General features: G+C 35.2%; 1 protein-coding gene across 2 annotated transcripts in view; it reads right to left on the minus strand.

Moving 5' to 3' along the window:
* IL1RAPL1 (interleukin 1 receptor accessory protein like 1) overlaps positions 1 to 23,141 on the minus strand; it is a 1,149,826-nt gene that overhangs the window by 34,511 nt on the left and 1,092,174 nt on the right. For both annotated transcript variants that reach the window (XM_031445619.2, XM_064483316.1), the window contains 2 exons: positions 10,107 to 10,239; positions 8,053 to 8,198 (listed from right to left, as the gene is read on the minus strand). In XM_031445619.2, coding sequence (XP_031301479.1) covers positions 8,053 to 8,198; positions 10,107 to 10,239 — 279 coding nt within the window. The remainder of the gene's footprint in view (positions 1 to 8,052; positions 8,199 to 10,106; positions 10,240 to 23,141) is intronic.

Raw genomic sequence — 23,141 nt, forward strand, 5'->3', positions numbered from 1 at the left:
TTGACAAACTTCCCAAAAATCAAATTCTAAATGAAGTCTTATTGACCTGGAAATAATTTGGGGGTTTTCCATAGGGCTCCTGGAATACCTCAAAATATTTGTTTTCTCTCCTTATAACACAAAGATATTAAACTAAATAGACTTATTTGGTATGCTAAATTACATGGGAAGCATTGTAAGATAAGTGATGATAAACCTTAGGTTATATTGTATGGGTAAATGTTATTAATATAAATGCTCTAGAAATTATATAAAATTCCTGAAATTCAGATATGTTCTGGTATAATGTTATTTGTCATAATTCAGTTATTGTCTTAAAATGCTATGTGCCACAGAAATAACCAAATTTCCTTGTCAATTGCATTATAATGAATCAGATCTTTAACCATGCCATTTTAAGTCTTTTGTCATTTACAGACAATTATTGTTTTACTCTGAAGTTTTTGAAACAATACCATGTTCAAGAAGACCCCAGAAAGGACTTTTTGACAAATATAGGTTTCTGATGACTTTAAGATGATACCACTGAACTGGGTAAGAAATTATAGAACTCTAATGGAAAAACTGATGGCTTCATAACACTACTAACAAGACAAGATCAATAATAATTAATCATATGGGACTGAATAAACTGATGAATATGATTATAATTTCATGACTTTTGGTCTAAAATACTATTGCTTTTTTAATCTTTGTTTTCCAGTTATAAGGAAACCTTTCCTCTGACACTATGACTTACAGCAATTCAGTACATTATATCTTTATAAGCAGAATTGAAACATTTCTCTTTTTCTCCCTACCTGATCTCTCCAGAATTCAGAAGCTCATGGTGAACACTCTTATTTTCATAGCAATATAGTTATATTTATATAAATTCAATAAGAATCTGTTTTTCTTGTAACAGGACACAATTGGAAACTGGTTATATTCTCAAGGCTGTATGACCAGACAACTTTAAGGAACTAAAGTTATATTTCTGGAGCCAATAAAACTCCTTGGAAAAATAGCCTGATGCCCTGCTTACAGGGTTCCCAGCAGCCTTACCAGGTGAGTAAGGAAGCTCACTTCCTGGCAGGTGCAGGATATTTTGGGGACCTCAAGAAGAGAGGATATTCACCCAAGGTTATAGATATTATAGGAGAGCCCAATGGCAAGTCTTCGGCTTGGCTTCCTGGCCTTGAGAAGCATTTAAAAGTTCAATCTGAAGATTCCTTACTGAATTGTAATCATTCCACTGATCACATTTATGTGATGAAGTACAAGTTAAAGATGTAAGAGAGAAGTACAAGCTAAAGATCTTTATCAAGAATTTAACATTTAGTTAGGAAAACAAACTAAATAAATGACTTCCAATGACAATACCCATATATAAAGTAAACACTAAGAGCTTTGGCTCACACGATTAGCTCAACAGGAGTGATAACTGCAAGGTTTATCATTCTTGGCTTTCAATACTGGTTTTGTTTAGGATCATCCCCTTGTTATTTATTAATTGAGAAATAAGTTAATCATCAGCTAACAGTGGTCCTTTTCTTTCCTACAAAGATGCTGCTTGGATATTCTAGTTCACAATGAAGAAATCTAAATAACCAAAATAAATGAAAGCAAAGCTATGCTACTGTGAATGAAAAATACTTCAAACCACATCAATGAACAAAGAATGCTGAAGCCACCAAGTCATCATCAGCTGCCCCACCCCCTGGGTGAAGACAAGCCTGCAGCTGGGCCTCTGCAGCCACTCACAGTGGTGCACTCTGAGGGGACTCAGAATAAGAAAGGACAGGATACTGGCCCTAGATAGCTAGATGCTTGTCAAAGGAATGAATTCAATGAGCCCAAATATTTGCTTCCTCCCATACACAGAAAAGCACTAAATTATTTAACTTGAGATGCCTGGTTTTCTTTAGTTAACAAGTAATCTTTTAATGTTCCAACTACCTGGTCTTTGTTGTAAAGCTCCTGTATACCCTAGCTCCTCCCCTACCTCTTCGGAGCAGTCCCTCAGAGCTATCTGAGAGGCTGTCATCCCGGGCTTGAAGGGGTTCGAGTCCTCAGAAATGTCCACCAAATAAAACAGAACTCTCAACTTTTCGGCTGCGCATTTATTTCAGTCGACACTACATAATAAATATCCATGCTGCATCTATCTGATCAGGAAAAGCTGGGATTGACAGACTCAGGAAAAACTTGGATCAGAAGATATTCCACTTTTGAGGCAAAAATAACTCAGAGTTAACCTCACTTAAATCATATATTCTATATCTAAGGAAATAGCTCAAAAATTAAGTTTTCATGCCTGTAATTTTGGTGGCAATCAAATAACCTTGCTGGAATGTCCATATCAAGATATTCAAAGGTACAAAATCACTAGTGTAGGACAATTTGTGCTCCTGGTATTCATAATAGCCTTCAATGTGGTCTTTGTTTATTTGTTTCTTTTGGTATTAGTTGCCAAGAAGAAAAATAAAAGAACTGAGGTCAGCTTAAATGTCTTGCATAATTCAGGAGCAGAGAAGCAAGAAAACTACTACAGAATAAAATTTTGATTGCAAAATGTCAGATCTTAACCAAGGAAAGAATTTGTTAAACCTGAAGGGTCTGCTTTAGAGATGCTGCAGCAACGTAACTAAAGTTCTTTAATATTTTGGCATTGCATAAGCAAAGAGGAGGAACAGAATATACCCTCCCAAAATACGCCTCTTTGGCAGAAAGATTACTGAAGTCTGATTATTGTTAAGAAACAGCAGACACAGGAGAAGGTCTAAAAATTGAGTAGAAGTTACTCTTTTGTAAGAGAGATTTGTATTTATAAAAGAAATCTTCATTTGTAAGGGTGTTTCCCTCTTTGTACCAGGAGGAGGATGACTCTAAATCTCTAGACTGAATGGGGATGGCAGACACTTATATCTGCATAACAACCATGCTCTTGTTTACTTTGCTTTTCCTGCTCACCTCCCATAACTGGCTTTCCCCTCTGCCCAACAGCTTCTTTGGTCTTTAGCTGGAGATGGTAATTCAGGTGCAGGCTTGAGCCTTTTCAGGGAGTAACTCAGTTTTTCCTGGGTCTCTCCCATGTATACAGGAAGTATACATGTTATAAATTTCTGTTTATTTTTCTTCTGTTAATCTGTCTTTTAATATGGTGGGGGGGGGGTCTCAGCCAAGGACCTAGAAGGGTAGACAGTAAAGTTGTTTTTCCTCCCCCACAGCAAGACTCAGTAAAAGTAACACTTCTGTGGATGCCTACTCAGTTTTTAATGGGTCATGGTCTTTTTAGGGAGATGCAGCCATGCAGAAAGGTAGGAGGTTTTAATGTCCAGGCAAAGTTTGGCTTTTCCATATTCTGAAATCAAGGGTCAAAGATATCAAATGATGAGCCCTGAGAGGGCTTTACACAGTTCTATGGTCTTACTGTATCTCTCAGCAAATAAATGCCCTAGGTAAATACTAACAAGGATAGGGGCACATATTACAAAAATGATTCATTACAAGAAGGGATAAGGAGTCCACTGGGTCTAAATTCATCTGGCTTTAAAACAATGAATCCTAAATGATGTGCATGTTAATTACATTACTAAAGATATTCCGAGGACTAGGGAGTTTATTGAGCAAGTCTAATTCCTATAGATTACATTCTTTGGAGGGAGAGAGGAAGCGAGAGTATGTGTGCAAGAATTAAAATGTGTTTAAGGGGGAATAGAGAAAACCTAGATGTTTTTTATTATTAACTAGTGCTAGTCTCTCAGACAGATGCTTTGCCAGTTCCCAAACTACTTCATGATAAATGAATTGCCATATTATTGTAATCAATATGTCTAAACATAACCATTCAGAACAGAATTGTTAATGAACATTCCCTTAATGTGACAGTTTCAAAGCTAAACATTCCTAGAACCACAATTGTAAATACTACATTAGGAATGTTTAATATCAATGTAATTCAAAAAGCAGATAATGGCATTTCAAATTATATAGGTTCTTATTTCCTGTTCATTCAATTGTATGCATGCCAGACACATAGTAGGTTCTTAATAAGTATCTATAAACACATGAATAAATGAATGAAGATCTGCTTTAGGACAGTACATTGAAACTAAAGTAACTCTACTACAAGGTAAAATATAGAATCAATGGAACAAAATTGCTGGAGCTAAAGCTGACAATTTTAGTGAAAGAAAAATTAGATTTGAGGGAGTTTTTAATGGAACACATTATTACTGCATCCTAAATTAACCAGAATACCATGTAGTTGGAGTAGAAAAATCATGTAAAATCTGCTAACATTTACTGGGTGATAAACATGGGTCAGACATTGTAATACATATTGATATTTACTAGTTTATTTACTCCTCATAGCTGCTCTGAATGTTGGGTACTATTATTATTCCCACTGTTAGAAGAGAAATTTGAAGCTCACAGAGATTAAGTGATTTGCCCAAGGTAGCACATTTAGTAAGCAGAGTTGGGTTTTGTATATACGGCCTGGTTCCAGAGTCCACACCCTTAACCATTAAACTGCTTTGCTCCAGAGAGTAAACATGTCCACACTGTGAGGTCATCAAAAACAAGAGTATGAATGAAAAAACTCAAAGAATGAAGGGTGAAAAGTGGCTAGGTCTGCGGACAGAGCCCAATGCTGCTGGGTATCCATCTGGAGAACTGTTTGCGTTAAAGAAATGGAAAATGTAAAAATGGAGGAAATATGAAAGGTTGGGGTTTTGGAGGGAAACTGAAGGTCAGTGTTTGATGCATGTTGAGTTAGGCAGCAGTAATTAGAAACTTTAGTAAACGCATCTTGGTCAAAGATTCAGAAATTTATACATGGAATTTAGTCAAGTATGGGCAACAGTAGGAATGAGAAATAACACAGCAGTGAATGTGTCTACTCTTTGCTTTGGTTCTTTTAGGAACAAAGGTCTAACTCTGAGGCTTGTCAGGCTAGGGACTAGAGTGAGGAATAAAGGGCAGGGCTGTCATTGAGTAATATGGCCTCATGGCCTTTGCCCCTTCGTTCTTTGTCTCTCTTTCATTGCATAACCTAGTTCTTCCTATATAGCATGTGAAATATATCTTTACTGCATGTCTGACATGATCCTAACTCTCCAACTACCTTTCCTGGCTGCAGGAATCAACAACTCTGGATATTCTCAAGCAGACGTTTTCTATGGTCAAATTTCCTGGCAAATTTTCAGCCAGGTTTTGTAGAATTAAGATTTTTTTTTAAAGAGAAAAGGCTGGCCCAGAATCTACCCTAGTTCAATCCTAGCTGAACTATTTATTGGAGTATCCTCTTGCCATTAAGGAAGACTCAGTTGATATATATGAGTGATATCTCAAAGAATCCTTACCACTCATCAGAGGGCTCTGACATTTTTATTTTATTATGTCAACAACACTGAACTAAAGGTAACAGTGGAGGAAAAGATGCTTAAGTTACTTTTCAAAGGTTGTTCTGGCAAGTTTCCTAGTCAGAAGAATTGATAATTTGTGGCTTTAAGATCTGTATTCATCAGATGCTTTAACATATCTTTCTATGGAGGTTTTAAAAAGAAAGACTTTGAAGGCCTATAAGGTGTTAAGGGATTTATGAGTCAATGGCAGAAAAATATGATTCATAGTGACAACTTCCGGTTTCTTCTCTGAGCTTTAGCCTTCTGAGCAATACAGCAACTCATCTGGTAATTACATCATTGTTAGTATGACAGCAACTTGGCCTTTTCTGGGTCCCTATGAGCAAAGACCCAAACAGCTCACATGTACTGTGCCCTGACCTTCTGAACCTTGCAGGGCTGATGAACTTGCGGTTTTGCTATCTGTTAACCAAAGTCCTTTCTTTCTCCCAAATATGGTTAGGATAGATCATTCCCCATGATTATAAGCCTCTCCAGGGCAGGAGATGACATGTATTGCTATCTTTCTGAGTTGATGACTCATTTACTAGAACTCCCTTAAAAGGAAGGCAAACACTAACTTTAAGAGAGTCTTTTGGAGTATATGACCTTGAAGGACTCTTTTTGGCTTCTTAATGCTTTTATTTTACTAAGAATTAAATGCTACTGGCATAAATACATATTTAAAAACACTGTGGAAGATTTAAGTATTGAAGAGTGCTCTAACATTGTCCATAATTTTATTTTTCATGTTTAGAGAATCAGATAGTATTAGAAAAGTTTTTCAAACAATTTCCTTGATTCCTCAATCATTTATCTTTGTAGTACTGGAAGCTTTTGTAGCTATGGGCAACTTAACCTTAGGCCACCCATGCTAAAAATAGCCTAGGGGAGCTTGACCCTTCCTGGCTGTGTGCCTGTCTGCTAGAAGAGAGCTTTAAGAGTTGTATCCTCCTTAGAAACAATCCATTTCCTTCCTTTCTCCTTATGATCACTATATAACTGTCACCCTTACCTTGTCCTAAAATAGAAATATATGTTATTCAAGTCAACAGATTTTTATACGTGCCCTATGTCTTCTCTACACTACCTCTCTTCTTGAGGAATAATTCAGGCTCATTAATTAGAGCATATTCAAGACAGTGATCAGAATGGTGAAAGTATTTTATCCACATAAAAGAAGAATGAATAAAAGGAAGTAAAGAAGTTGAACCTAGGGAAGAAAAAGCCCAGAAGATGTCATGAAACTTTTGAAGGGCTATTTTGAGGAAGAGAGATTAAAAGTGGGGTCAAGGGGTAGAAAGACAGTGAAGTAGGGATGCTTCCTAATAGGTAGGTTTTTCCAAAGATAGAATTAACTTCTTTGAGGGGGAATGGAATGTGATCCCATATAAGCCAACAGATCACTTGGGAAGATGTTATGGAGCAGTTCAATTACACAGCATTTAAGTTGCTTCCAACCCTGAGAAGCTATTTCTGTCCTTTTATATGTATAATATTTCTACTCTAAATCCTTTCATTGACTGAATATATATGTTAAGCTAGAGAAAGAAACACTCATGTTGCTTACTAGCTGCTGCTTACCTTTTCCTTCTATTAACATTCCCCCAAAAGTAAACTATTTTAATACTGTAGTCACCTTGACAACGGAGGTGTCTGTTTTAACAGCTTTCAGTAACATTATTCGAAGGGAATCTATTAAGCAATAAAGTGAGGGGAATAGTCTTGAGCATTCTCTTTCTTTTCCAACCTCAAAGACTTTAGGATTAAACATATGCTTTGAAATTAAAATCACCGTAAATTTGCTGAGTAAGAGAACATCAAGAAAGTTTTCACTTAGCATAATGTAGAAAAAACATATTTTTCTCTTGTGATGTACATGAACAAATTCACCAACTAAAAGGCATGGATCAAATTTTACAACTGTCTGTAATTTCTGACAATTCTATATATATATACATTTTAACCCTCTGTGTAAGGTGTTGGGGTTGCTGTGGAATCAGATTTAGTGTGGCAGATATTATACTCAACCACAACCTATCTTGAATTGTTATTAATTAATAATTGAATAATAATTCATTATTATTAATCATGGGAGGATATTACCCAAGGCAGAAAAAAAGTCAAAAAGTACTACAATGGGGAATCTATTGGACATAATTCTCAAGGAAAAACCTTCCAATAAGAAGCACAATCTTTGACTTTAAACCATCTTGGTTATTTTTAATTGGTTTACCTATTTCTAATAATAACAAATAGCATTTAACTAAAAACTTCCTGTGTACAGGCTCTGTGCCAAGCTCTTCACATTTATTGTCTTCTTTCATCCTTAAAACACAGTGAAAAGTTGATACTATTATCTTCCCCCATTCCATATTATCGGGAAACTGAAGCTTAAGGAAGTTAAAGACCATTTCCACGGTTAATATAGTTGGTTTTAAAACAGAACAAGGAATCCAAATTTGACTCTAGCACCTGAGTTAGTCACCCATTCACTGTGTTATCTGCCTTGATGGCCCTAATGCAATGTGCTTATTTTATTTAGGATAAAGCTGTGTAAAAAAACCAAAATTTAATTTTTTTTGCGTCTCAATTATTTCCCTTCTGTTCTTTAGTATTAAGTGGTGCAGTCAACCACTCAAGCTTAGAAGGTTACACTCACCACGTTTGTGAAGGAGAACACTGGCATGCCTACGTCCATTTCCATTTTCAACATAACAGGAGTAATTTCCCAAGTCAGCTTCTTCTACAGAGTCCACAATTAATGAGATGGAGACTTCCTGTTCCCCAAGATGCTCCTTGAGGATTCTAAAATATAAAGAAAAACGAAACAAAAACCCCCACACAAACATACACATACATGGAAAAGAAAAAAAAATTAGAAGAATCTGAATCTGATGTGAAAATACCTACAGCATCTGTGCTTCAAATTTGGTTATGGATTGATGCGATCTTAATTAAATTATATCATGCCCTTTTATTCTTCACTTCTAATGAGGAAGCTTGTCTTTGTAGATGCTAATGAAGTTGCAGTTAATTATCTCTCTTAGCAGGACAATCACACTGTCGTAATAAAGAGGTGAGAGACACCTTGAAGAAAAGTTTATAAATTGCTTTCCCTTTAAGAAGAAATATGATGTAAGGGCGAGATAAGAAATTCTAATGTCTTAGGCTGGAAGACTAATTATCTATCAGGTTAATTTTTTAAAAAAGGAGGAATAGAAAATTTCTGAGCTATTTTGACATTTCAGTTGAAACCTTCAGCCTGGCTTTTTCTTTTTTTTAATGATACAATCATTTGCCTATTTTTAAAGAAATATGAAATTACAAACATGCAGACTAAATGTTCTGATGAAGTGTTTAATTCTGACATTTAAAATCAATGGTAAACGCTCACTAACCTCACTGTCAAGGATTTTAGCAATCTTTCAGAGCAAATGGAAAACTTCAAAGCAAGGTTCCCTTTCCCTGCTCTCAAAGTTTCCACCTCCACCCTCCCACCTGTTTGGTAACTCATCTCTGCACAATACTTCCTAATGCTGAATAAAGAAAAAATAACTTTCTAGAACCTTCCTGGAGCACCCACCAAAGGAGAGAGAGAAAAAAGTGAGGAAGTTTATTGGCCTTTTTTAATCTTAGCATTTCAAAGTGTATGGGTATAAGAGAATAGTGAAGTTTGAAACATGAAAAATGGCAGAGGAATATTTTAGTATATATTGGAGAATTTGCTCATCTGGGCATTTCAAAACCCAATTGGAGTGCAATATTCTTGTGTATTTGTTGCTAGGAGGAAAATTCCAATGGAAATAACCTTATATGACAGTTTTATAGTTTTTATTTTCTATTGAAAAACTTTTTCTCTTACACCTTTGGTCAAGTTTTAAAAGTCCTCACATTCAAGAAGAGGAATCTGGTTAAAATACTCATAACATATCCAGAGGATGCAATCCTTAGATAGGAGAGTAATTATAAATGATCAGCATTTTGATTCACTTAGAACTTACTTATTAATATGCTTGTTTATTTACATTATGATTAAAAATGAGTATCTGTGTCCAAGCATAATTTTAGACATAATTGAATACCTCAACACTTAAAAGTAAATGAACAAATATATTAATTATTTTTGTAAAAAAGAGGTGAGAGGCTTAAGCATTATGCCCTCAAAATAGATTGCATTATTTAATGATTATTTTCTATTATTAATATCTAGACCTTAAAGTCATACTAAAAAAGGTAACAAAAACATTTTTGCATCCTTTATCATTCCTATCAAGTGCCTTATAGCCTACTTGTTGCCTCAAAAATGTAAAAGTATATAAAAGGAAATAACAGAGATTGTGTTTGGTTAAGTCCTAGCACCTTGTTAATATTTTCTCTCAACAATAAAAGAAAAAGAACTTTTTTTAAAAAAAAAAAAGTCACAATATCACATTTTCCATATTTGATGCAATTTTGGTCTGTCTCACACTCAGTATACTGCTTAGTGAAAAACTCCTTTTCATTTCTCTTAAATGCTTTGCAAATGGCATTCACGTTTTACAATTTCATAGTCAGTCTCAACAGTACTTTGCCTCTTTGCTACTAAATGTTGCAATATTTTTATAGTAGTAAAACCAAAATCTCCTCTTCTTTTCCTTTAACTCACTTTCTATTCACTAACAGAGCAAATGTTAATCCTGGCAGTACAAGTTAAAAGAAAAAAAATTACTTTACCTAATGTCACTTTCCCAAACTCGATTTTCATCCAGATCTTCAATAAACTTTTCTCCTTTCATCCAGTAAATTAAAGGGCTGACATCTCCACTGTACCCAAAGAAAGCTCTGCAGGTTAGATTAGCTGAATCACCTATGGAGAGAAGTGATGAAAATGTGTTATAAAACTATTTGTATACTCTTATTTTAGGCAAACTGACAAGTAACATTTTAATCAATTCACTGATTTAATGAAACATCTTTCCAAAATAATATTTTTCAGATATTTTCTATTTCTTGCAAATTTATAGAATGTATGCTTTTGATAGCTTTTTTTTTTTAATGGAATCAGAATTACTTATAAGATTTTGAAGAAGATGGGTCAGTTATTTTATAGAAGGTTCTTCCATTTAGGTTTGCCCGAAGTTTCCACATGATTAGACAGAGGTTATAAATCATTGGGAATGATACCACAGAGGTAGTGTGCCCTTCTCAAAGCATGATATCAGACAGCTCATAATGTTGATAATATAAGATTTTATAAAGCAGGTAGAAGATGTTTCTCAGTCCTGAATGTGGGAAATAGAACAAAAATTTTCAATGGGAAAGAAATGGAACTCTAAATCAACGATCCCCTAAAAAAGTTATTAAAGTATTTTTACATATAAGGAACAATATTTTAATTAAGGAAACCAACACATGCTCAAGTAGAAAAGCACATTAAAATACGAATGACCAACTCATGAGAATAAATATTTGGGATGTTTATTAGATGTAAAATCATTAATATTACTGTGGAGGTAAGTTTCTTTCAATATGCTGCTCAAGAGAGAGCACTGCAATGGTGAATACAGATTGGTTGATTACTTAATAAGGTAAGTGGAGGTCCCTGACCAAAAGGTGGAAGAATTTAACGCCTACAAAAAATAAGGTGTATTTCTGGACAGGTCATGCAATTTTGCAAACACCTGGTTTCCCCAAGCCTTAGACAGTATTTGAGAACTGAAATACTCGCGTACTATTACAGTTTTAAGATCTCACTGCCTCCAAGTAGAGCTATAAATGCGGGATGGGATAGAGACCTGTAAGGGCCTACTTTAGCTTGGACTAGCTCAGGGGAACTCTCAGGGACAGGTGAGTGATTCTACAATATAAACCTAGGGAAAACCATAATGCACTTACAGGTGCACTCTTTTGAAGTCCGGGCATGGGTAAACCTATATGTAAACTCTGTTCTCTAAGTCCCACAATAAGAAAATTTTTTATTGAATAAAAATAATATTATTATGCTAAGTATGTTCATTGTATAAGAGTAGTTCATAAATAAATTATTGCTCTTCTAATATTTATAAGATGGCATGATACAGCTTTCTCTTTTTACCTTATCCTTGTTTATGTCTGAATGTTCTCCAAGAAAGTGATTTCTCATGGACTTTGATTCTATACACAATAGTCATCATTAGTAACCAGACAAAAGTCCAGAAAATGTCTACAAACTTCTAAGAGGCAAAATGGAGCTCTAAATAGGTTCCTTTATTATTAATTTTTATACATAAACATTTTCGAAATCTTTTAACATGGAATCCCCCTCCCTTGGAGAATATTTACATTACACAACAGATAACTGAATTTCAGTCTTACTGATTGGAAACCACAGATTTCTATGGGACGTGTCAATCCAATGTTACAAAACAAGTTTAAGTCCAATAGTCTTTGCTCTTCCACTTCTATAAGAACACTAGCTTTTATGCAACTGAACTACCTGTTATCGTGTCAAAAAAGTAATAAATTCAATACTAAATCCCACAATACTACATGGTGTGATGGTGAACATCATATGCTAACAGAATCAACATATATTACAGAGTTAACAATTTTTACATATGAATAATTTACACAATCTGTGTTTTAAGGGATCAAGTTTTAGCTTTTAGGTAGGAGTTAATGATAGGAACTCATACATAGAAAACTCCAGAAATTACCTAATTTTCCATTATAGTTTTACTAAATATGGGGACTTAAAAATAATGATCATATCATTAGCAACTCAGCCTGGCATTCTTTAGCAGAGAAGTCAATTGAATCCCTCACTGGGACCTGAATTTATCTCTCTTCTCTTCTTCCTTCCTTCCCAGACCAAGTAATTTTCCATTACTTCATTCTTCATTTCTCTCATCTGTTGGCCTTGTGTGGCCACACCTAGTAAATGGCTCCTGCACCCAAATAAGAAATGATTCCCCTTTTCAATCATCTTTGCTCACCTGGTCTTTGACTACTTTGCTTTGAGCTTGAGCTGGGAGTATCTGCCATTAGGGGAACTCTATCCAGAATTGGGTTGGGCTTGCTGTGGTTAGAATGGTGTTCATGGAAGGTGGAGGGAAAAATAGAAAAGACTTCAGGTAGAGAGGAAAGAGCATGAGTGAGAGAAGCCAGGGAACTTCGGAGGAAGTATGTAACTTCAGAGTGGCTGAAGCTAAACTGTGTGTGGGGGGTGGAAGTAGGTGGAGGGTTTGGGGGAGAATAGAGCACTGATGAGATCAAAGCAGTGGTGGCCTTAATCTTCTGTGTAGGCCATGTTGAAGATCTGGGGCTTCCATTTAAGGGCAATGCTAAGCTAGGGGAAGATTTCCAGTAGGAGACTGACATAATCACATCTGCAGTCTAAAGAAATCACTCTTACTGTATTTGCAAAACTGGGATTGGATCAGAGAGAATGAAGAAGGATTAAGAATTTTACAATACTTTGTGACCACATATGGAGTAGTCACTGCAAAGACAGAATTATTTCCACATAATTTCTTAAAAGGAAAAATCATAGGTGATAGTAGTGACTACAGATCACTGTGCTTTTTATCAATGTGATAACAGGAAGTCTCTCCAAGCAGAGATTACACAGGAAGCCTGATAAGGTAGAGAATGTATTTTTTATTTTTAGAATTTGTATGTATCACTGTATGTGTGTAGGGGAGAGAGACAGACAGATTAAGGAGTTGCCAGCTGCTTCTCAAAACAATCAGGATAGAAAGTCAACTTGAGTATAGATCTGTTCTGTGAATTTTTTGTGAGTCATTTCTCTTAATTATACCTATTTGTGGGGCTGAGCAAAAGGTACCAATCTCGTTCTTATGCATAGCACTATTTTTCAGGAAGGAACACTAGGAACCCAGTGGAGTCAATCTTGAGAGAAAGCCAGGTGAAGCTAGGCTCTTCTGGGACTACCCAACTGCTTAAGTGTTGGGGAAGAAAGCTGTGTCCATCCAGTACTTTTCATTTGGGAAATGGTGGCTAATTACATGAGTGTTTGTTAAGAGCCATGACTTTGGACCCTGACTATGTGTTACCTTTGTTTGAAAGCAGAAATAACCATCATCCCTTCCACTGAGGCTGAATAAAAACCAGGAGTTGATAGAAAACCATGAGATAGGGTGGGGCCTAGGGAGAGATGATGCATTTCCATCCAATAAGGACCGACAGAGATTAATAAGCACAAGTAGGAAAACTGGGAAAATATAATTGGGAAATTTTATTTAGAAAGTTAATCAGGCGATTAGGAAATGGGAATTAGGAAAATAAAAAATAGCATGACTGAGTTTATACCTTGGGCTGATGAAGCAGGACATGCCACTTACGTAACAGACATAACAGGTTTTCAGCATCTGAGTTTTCAGAGAACTCCATCCATGATCCATTTGATATTTTCATGCTTTTTAATGTTACATTCTTTGCTTAGAATTCTCTTGATTTCCACCTAGTGAACTACTCCTCATCCATTAAATCCCAACTCAAATAGCACCTCTTCCAAAAGACTGCCTTGGTTTTTCTAGGAATAGTCAGTCATTCTGTCTTTTCTCCTCTTGGAACACATCTGTACTTTATCATAATATATTCCTTACAGTATTTGGTTTGATTGCATGTCTAGTTCAGTGACTAGAATATTTATTCTCCAAAGACAGAAATTATATCTGTAACTACCGTTGTATATTACTAGGACCCTTTACACTGTCTTGAATATATGAGCAACCCAATAATAATTTCATATTAGTGAATAACTTGCTTAATAGCCCTTGTGCGTGTATTTTCCCTTCGTTCCTTTTTTTCCAAAGCTTCGTTAATTAAAGGTTGTATGTCTACAGTCTATCTCAACAGGCCAAGTCTATCTTGTAAACTAGCCTTCAACATTGCAAATGCAAAGCCTCCTTATTCAGATGTTAATTCGCTTGTGGGCTGGAGCTGGTTCATACCAGCTTGTAAGAGTCAAAGACTATGTTTTCAGAAATTCTTTAAGCAGGTTGTTAAATATGCAGTCAGTATTAAAAATTATAGAAACTTATAATTAATTAGACTATATTAAAAATAAAGGTTAACAGATACCCAAAACTCTAAACCACCTATTTCGCTGTATTATTCATCTATAGTATCTGAATGGCAGAAATACCATTTAATAGTATATTACTGCATAGCTCTTCCTAAATGCACATTTAGGGAGATTATGTTGGTAGCTTGAGATCAACCATGGTGGGAGTACTTACCTCACAAATTGCCAAATGCTACAAATCAGGCTATGATTTACTGTTTTGTTGATTGCTTATACTTTAGACAATATGGAGAAAATGTTAATAATGCAGATTAAGCTTAAGTGTGTCATATCTATAGCTGTTATATTGGTAATAGGACAAACATAAAAAAAATTCCTCTGGTATCCAAAAATTATTACCTAATTCAGCAAATAATTTGCTTACATCACTGATCAATAAATAAAGTTCTGACATATATCTCCAATGTGCTACTCTTATTTGCCAATATAAATGAAAATATCACCCACCTATGTCAAAATTACACTTGGAGAACCAATTGTTAAACATTTACCAGCACGCCATTTTCCATAAAATTGTTTTTCAAAGATGTTGCATTCCTATTTTTAATACTTTTATTGAGGTATATTTCACATATCATGAATTTATCCATTTAAAATGTACACCTCAATGGTTTTCAGTATATTTACAGAATTGCCCAACCAGCAGCACAATCAGCTTTATGACACTTTCACCATCCCCAAAAGAAGTCCTGAACCAGTTAGCTGTCATTAGCCATTTTCTCCCAAACGTAGCCCTGGGCAACCACTCATGTGCTTCTACTTTCTGTCTCTATGGATATGCCTATTCTGGATATCTTATTTAAGTGAAGTCATAAAATATATGGCCTTGTTTCTGGTTTTGTTTGATTAGCTTAATGTTTTTAAGGTTCATCCATGTCACAGCATGTATCAATACTTCATGGCTAAATAATGTTCCATTGTATGGATATACTCACATTTGTGTATCTATCAGCTGATGGATATTTGAGTTGTTTCCACTCTTTGACTATCATGAATAATGCTGCTTTGAACACTCCTGTACACATTTTTGTGTGGACGTATGTTTTAACTTTGCTTGGTTATATATCTAGGAGTAGAATTGCTTCATCATAAGATAATTGTATGTTTAAATCTTTGAGGAGTTGCCAAGCTGTTTTCCAAAGTGGCTGTATGCACCATTTTACATCCTCAACAGGAATGTGTGAGAATTTCAATTTCTCCACATGCTTGCCAACACTTGTTATCTGTCTTTTTGATTATAGCCATTCTAGTGAGTGTGAAGTAGTATTTCATTGTGGTTCTTACCATTAATATTAAACCCCAAATTTATTATTATATATAATTAATTGAATAATAACCAGTGTTGTTCAAAATTATAAAAACACTATCAAGATAAAAGAGCTTTTATTAAATCACAGAACGTAATTAACAACATCATACCTAAAATGCTTATTTCCCCACTGTTGTGTTACAGACCCTGTGATGTATTTATAATTTTAGCTGAGAATTCATAGGAACTGAATAAATTATTGAAGGCTTATGCTTTTTAAGAAAAACTGAGAAGAGTTATTTCCAAATGTTTAAAAATAAAAATATTTTAAACAAAAAGTTAATATAAATGCTCAGAGATTGTACCAGACTTAGCCCCAGGCAAGAGTTATCAGAATTAAATTCTGATCTGGAAACAAAAATTAGTTTCATACAATACAACAAAAAATTGGCATTTATTAACTAGTTAAATATTATAAAACATAGACACTATTTAGGAGAAAATATATTATTTTATAAATCTGTGAATGAAAAACCATTCTTTAGAGCCTAGAAATAACAAGAAACTTCATGATTGACAGATTTGAATATATAATTAGCAAAACTTCAGTAGAATGGAAAATACAAAGGAAACTGAGACAATAGAGCATGATCATGAATTTTTCTTTACTGTGTTTGTTATCTAATATGTATCTGAGTATGTTTCCAATTTAAAAGGAAAAACAATAAAAGGACACAGCATAGTACATAGAAAGGCCATTAACAGATTAATATTCCAGATATTCAACTTGAAAATAATCATAGCCAGGTTTTGATAGAAACTAGAGGAAAGGTTACTCGTATTGCAACTCCTAATGCAACTGCTAACCTGTTTCTTTCTTGTAAATTTCCACTGTCATGTCAGATTTTATTTTATACTTATATCTTCTACAATATCATTTAGTTTAGATGAACATGCCTTCAGACGTTATGTATTTTTTCTTACTTAAGCCACTGAGTCTCAAACTTATTGTCAAAAAACTTACCCCCCACCCAAAACCAGAGTTTGACTCAGCAAGTGTGGAGGGTTCCAGAGATTTTAATTTTTAACAAGCACTGCCAGGTGATTTTCATGCAAGTGGTTAGAGTTAACTGTCTGGAACTATTTCTTTTTACCCTGGACTCTGTTTAAAGTGGAACTGGGGCTGCGAAAAGCAACAAGATTGAAAAACATTCAGTCAGGACTCTTAAGCAGGAAACAAAGACAGGGAATCTGGGGAAGAGGAAAGAGGGTTCATATTAAGGACAGTGGTAGGTAGAGAGGCAAGAAGTATATTGTACAACTGGGTCACTGATGACCCAATCCAAGCTACAGAAATATATTACCTTTCCAAAGGAATGTAGGAAAAAACATTTATGTTTCAGTGGAAAACTACTCATTTATCTATTGTACGCCCTTCTGAGTTATCAGATTTAAGCTGTTTCACGGTCTTTGAGCTATTTTCGACTCTTTGTGAATCATAGGTAACTGATATGTAAATTCTCTTACATCTGGTAGTGATTTGACTTAATTCGCCATCTGATTCCCTCGCCCTGCAACCCCCCACCCCCCACTGCCCCTCAGTCCAGGGAAAAAAATCAGTTTTGTTCCTACTTGGAATTTATCTCACCATTTCTCCACTCTGTTTAATCTGCTATTTTGACTTTACCTTTGAACTGGTCATAACATCTGCCTGTTTCCTTGTATCATATGAGCAAAAATTCTTTAACAAGTGTTCATTTTAATAACATGAAAGTCATGATGGTACACATTTTTCTGAAAACTGTTAACAGGAATACAATGCTAGCCTCATTGCTTATTATTGCCATTAAAATAAGTCACACAGAAGATATTCATACATACACGTTCTGTCTCGACATTTGTTTGCCTACTGAAGAATTATATGGACACTCTCCTTATTCCTCTTTTTTTCAAATATCAGAATCAGCACTACAATTTTATCTTTACTCTATTTAAGTCCAAACTATTTAACTTGTTATCAAGAGAAACTATCCACCTTTTCTATTTTTTGGCCTCTAATTTGCTGTAACATGCAGTTTCTGATAAGGCAAGCCTAGCAAATGATTCAGAGAGTCAAGCACCAAAAGCTCTTCCTTATCCTCTTCTATTTATATATTGAAAAAACACCTCCAGTCTGATCTCTGATACCCAGGTGATAACGCTAATACTACTTACTACACTTAACCAGAAATACAGGAAATTAGCATTAGAATTCTACAGGTTACAGAGAAGAGACACATTAATTTAATTTCCCCCTCAATTTTGTTTCTTTGTTTTCCTTCAAATAATAACAGAAAAATTTAAGTTATGATCTAGAGAGCGACACACATCAAATCTATCAGTCAGCCAGGGCTGGAGTCCTGAAGATAATGGTATTCTTGCTGTCTCAAGTTGATATCTGTAAAAGCTTTCATAAATTGCACTAAATGCTTCTGCTGCCTTTTTGGCAGAAAGGTGCACTGTCAGCTCAATCTTACCAGGTTCTGAAGGAAGCACTCTAAAATTGATCATAAAAAATCATTTGTTATCTAAAATGAGAACAATGCTTGTCATATGGCAGGTTTTCAAGTAGGCCACGATGTGAGGGGGGCTTAGAGGAAAAATAATACATTTTCTCTTCAACCAGTGGATTCCAATCAGCAGTAGGGACACTTGTTATTTAGTGCAACCTTCTTCTAATTAGGTATCATTTGGCCATTTCTAAAACTGCTGACAGCAGAGAGTGTCTCTCCACTAGAGGACACTCTCTAACTTGCTGAAAAATGAAAAACTGTTTTTTTTTTTTTCAAATTAAAAGAAAATTTCTTCCCTAATTAAAAAGCATCAGCATCCAGAGATCTTACTAGTCGGAATTAGGAAATAGTCAGCATTTTGTTCTTAAATAAGATGTTGAATGGTAGGGGGATTTTAATTTCATTTGCATCATTAATCATAGATATTAAAATTACTGTACAGTCACAGTAAAGATAAATGTTTTGTCGAAGACCCTCCATTTAAGATAAAAGCAAAGTGGTTTACCAAACATATTTATCTTTTGTTATTAGTTATACTGAATGGCTCCTCTTCCAGAAAGCTTTATTCAGAAATGAAGAATTTCTCTCTCTCTCTCTCTCTCTCACACACACACACACACACACACACACACACACACACACACACACACACACACACACACACACACACACACACACACACACACACACACACACACACACACACACACACACACAGAGACAAAGTTGCCTTGGAGCTTGATCAAGACATTTTACCCAAATAAATATTAGGACTTTTGACATGTAATAGTTGCCAGTATCTAACCACAGAGAGTTCTTCGAAAATCAGAGATTTATCTAAGGATACCAAAAGAAAGGAAAGAAATGGAAGGGATAGGTTATATTAAGCTCATAGCTGAGGATGTTATTCCTGCCGGATGTAACAACGTCTGCTCAAATTTCAAGGGAACAAAATCACAGCAAAACAAGACATGCACTTTAAAATTTGCTAACCATAATTCAGCTGTAGTGTAAGATTTCTTTATGAGATGTATTTTATACTATCTTACAACATGCTTCTGTAGATTTTAAGGACAAAACAACTTATTTGGCTGGCCAATAGACTGCAAGGAGATTTAAGTAATCACAAATAATTTGGAGTTAAATAAGCTATTATACATCCATAGTAGCTATGGTGAATGAGTGCTTACAAATTGTTAGCACTTATTACTATTACTACTGATACTATATTATGATGGGATTTAATTTTTCTTTCTTTTTTTAACTGAAGTACCGTCAATTACAATGTATCAATTTCTGGTGTACAGCACAATGTCCCAGTCATGCATATACATACATATATTCATTTTCCTATTTTTTTCATTAAAGGTTATTACAAAATATTGAACATAGTTCCCTGTGCTATACAGAAGAAACTTTAAAAAAAAACTACTTTTATATATAGTGGCTAACATATGTAAATCTCAAACTCCCAAAGGGATTTAACTTTCTGTAAGTGATGACTAGAAGTTCACGCATCAAGTGAGGCCAAATTATGCCCTTCAGGAACTTGAGGGCTGCATACTGCAACGTGAATGAATTATTGGGGATATTTCCCACATGAATTACATGAAGAGAGGCAGTAGTAGAACCCCTTCAGAATGGAGAGGAAATCTCACTCACTTGAAAGAGAAAGGTGTACAAAATGGGAATATTATTACTGCATTGCTTTTAGATGGTTTGAGGATTCTTGTAAGGACTCAAATTGCAGCTCTTGATGGCTGTCTTCTATCTGCATGATACAAAAGTTTATGGCATTATAGGGGAGCAAAACTTGCCACCTCAAAATGTCTTTTTGGCATGCTGATTATTTCAAGCTGAAAACAATCAAGGCCCAAAAGACTCATCAAAAATTTTTGATTTTCTTCCTAACTACATAAAAGAATTTAGATAGAGGGCCTGTTCTAGAATAGAGTTATCAACAAAGATATCTGCAAAGAGAATGAGTAAGGTGTAGTAGGGGAGATCTTAGGCAGGACCTAAAGATGAGAGTCTACTCTGTGTCCCATTTTCTCTGAGTGGCCCGGCAAACATTTATTTACAAAACATTTGCTTTTCTATCTTCATATGAATTGCATTCCTCCCCTTTCAAGTTCCAAACCACTACCCCAACATCCTCTTTTGTCTTTAGCTGAAGATGGTGTTTAAGGCCAGGGTTTTGTCCATTTTGGAGAGTTATTCCATTCTCCTGGGTTTGATCTTCTCCTGTTAATCTGTCTCATGTCAATTTAATTCTTAGACTAGACAGAAGAGCCTAGAAGAGCAGAGGAAAATTTCTTCCTCCCAGACAGCATCTACAACAATCAACATACACCAAGCTGAAGAAGGGAACTCATCAAGAATCAGTTAACATCTGGTGCCACCTGATGACCTCACCCTTGGGAGGTGTGATGTTGCATCTGAGTGTTGAGAATGGGTATTAGATAAAAGAAGTAGGAAACTGATAACTGCTCAGTGGAAAATGTTTAACTGCTAGGAAATGGACTTGCTCAAAAAGGTTACTCAAAAACTCTTGGTGATGATGGAGAGGAAATAGAACCATTTTGGGGGTATTTATTGAGTTAAAATGCACATAATACAAAATTCACTATCCTAGCCATTTTTAAGCACACAGGGAAGTAAGGCCATTTTTGCCCATCAGCTGAAAAAGTGGATAGAAAAAGAAACTTGTGGTTTGCTTTCTGCCAAAGCCATCAGAATTGTTTATAATTTTATTCATTTCTAAAATTGCTTTGAATCATCACAAAGTAGACTTATTTTGGTAATGCAGTTATTTTTAGGTTTTTGTTGCAGGCCTTAACTAATCTCAAATTTTTGTGATTGCACCTTGATAAGACATCTCCTTTACTTTTTGCTCCATTAATTACAGTCACTGTACTAAATCTCTCATTGATTCTTTTAACTCTCAAGATGCTTTCTCATCCTTCCCAATTCTCACATTTTTAAAGTAAATTATTCCATTTTCAGACTCCAAGTATATTTAAATCAGCTATTAACATACAAAGATAAAGCATTTATCTGTGGTCAGCGATCAGCAAATTCTTTAGACCTCAGTATCAAAAGCAGTTGAAACAAGAAAAAAAATAACAGAGGGAGATGAGAAATAGGAATACGAAAAGGAAGAATGAGAAGGATAGAAAAATTAAAGGAGGAAGAAAGAAAGGGTTACTGGTGGTTGTGGTGAAGGGTATTAAAATATCCCCAACAGCTTATTCAAATGTAAGTGTTACATATAGGTTGCTATGTACTCTTGAGTAGACCCTGTCCTGATACTGCCTTCATCTTTTTTGTGCTTAATCCATCATTTCCAAACCCTGGCTGATACCTATTGAGGTAGAGACCAACAAATCCTCCCAGTGTCTATTATCCCTCTTCCTTTTAGTAATATAACCCCCAAAGTTTTAGTTGGGCACATGGCTACCCAGCTACAGACTATCTTTCCTAGCTTCCCTTGCAGGTAGATACCGCCCAATGACTGAGATCAGGCCAATGAGATGTGTGAAGTGATGTGTACAATTTCCCAGTCACCTCCTTTATGATGAAGCCTCATGCTCTGGACTTTATTTTTCCTTTTCCTATAGGCTGGAAAGAACACATGTCAATGAACTGGCTTTTATCATATATATGAAGACAAAATGATAGAGCAGCAAGATAGAAGAGATCTGGGTTCCTGAATGACATAATGAAACAAAATCATCCCACCAGTCTGGACTTCTCAGTACTGGTCTATTTAATGAGATAAATACACTTCTAATTTACTGAAAACATTGTATTTTGGGGTCCCTTTGTTACCCAATCAGTACTTCCAGAATGTACTTTTTTCACCTTTTCTCCCAGGTTGCAGTGTGGCAGGATAAAATTCATGTCACTATACTAACTAATTTGATCCACTTAGAGATGTAGACAAGAACCACATTTACCCCTGGCTAATCCTCTAATAATTTCCCACAGTACCTATCTAAGAAATGCAGAAACAGAAAACTACATACAGATGATCACTTTGAGAAGGAAAGTATGACATTAGGAACGAGTCTCCTTTTAAGAAAGGAAGCTTTAACAGAAGGAAAACTCTAAGGCATTTACCTAGGTCTTGGTTTACTTAGGGATAACATAGTCAATAGCATCTGTTCTAAAACAAATATAGTAACCTGTGACTTAAAAAGGATGTTTTGTTGCTTCTTACATGGACTGGCTGCACTAAAATGAAAGGTCCAGTTCCAATTACATTTTGCTATATCTGCATTTTAATGAAACACTCTCCCCCTAAGTTTCCTAACACTCAAGGTCTTAAGAGATAATGTGGATATGCATAGAGCTTGCTTTTCTTGTCTTTTAAAATATATAAACCATAATCCTTAGATTTATGTGGCTTTCAAGGTTAATGAAATATTCTTTAGGAAGTTTTATAAGCTTGTAAAATACGGCTCACGTAGGACATAATGATAACTCATGCATAATGTTTATTATTTAAAATGTAAATGAACATTCAGGGAACTCACTGTTTTGTGTTTTCTTTGTCCTGCCTAGAAGGGCTTTTGTTGGTCAGCGTTATATTAAAAGCACTCAGTGTAACTGCTGGTGTTTCATATAGTGCTTTCCTCTGCTTGTCTTTCCGCCACAGTGCCTTAGTAAAATGCTTCTGACAGATCCTGAGCTTAAAATATACTATGAAGCCTACTTTTTTTCCCCCCCAATTTGCTGGAAGGAGAAATGATAGCAGTTTGAACAATTGAAGTTCAAAATGGGAGGGAATTTTCTGTGCTGAGTTAATCAGGAAAAGTTTCAGAAGTTGATAGCATTCAGAGATACTTTCAGTACTTGAGAAAAAAAAAAAAACAAAC

The sequence above is a fragment of the Camelus dromedarius genome, chromosome X, assembly GCF_036321535.1.
Source record: "Camelus dromedarius isolate mCamDro1 chromosome X, mCamDro1.pat, whole genome shotgun sequence".
In the NCBI taxonomy this organism is placed as follows: domain Eukaryota; kingdom Metazoa; phylum Chordata; class Mammalia; order Artiodactyla; family Camelidae; genus Camelus; species Camelus dromedarius.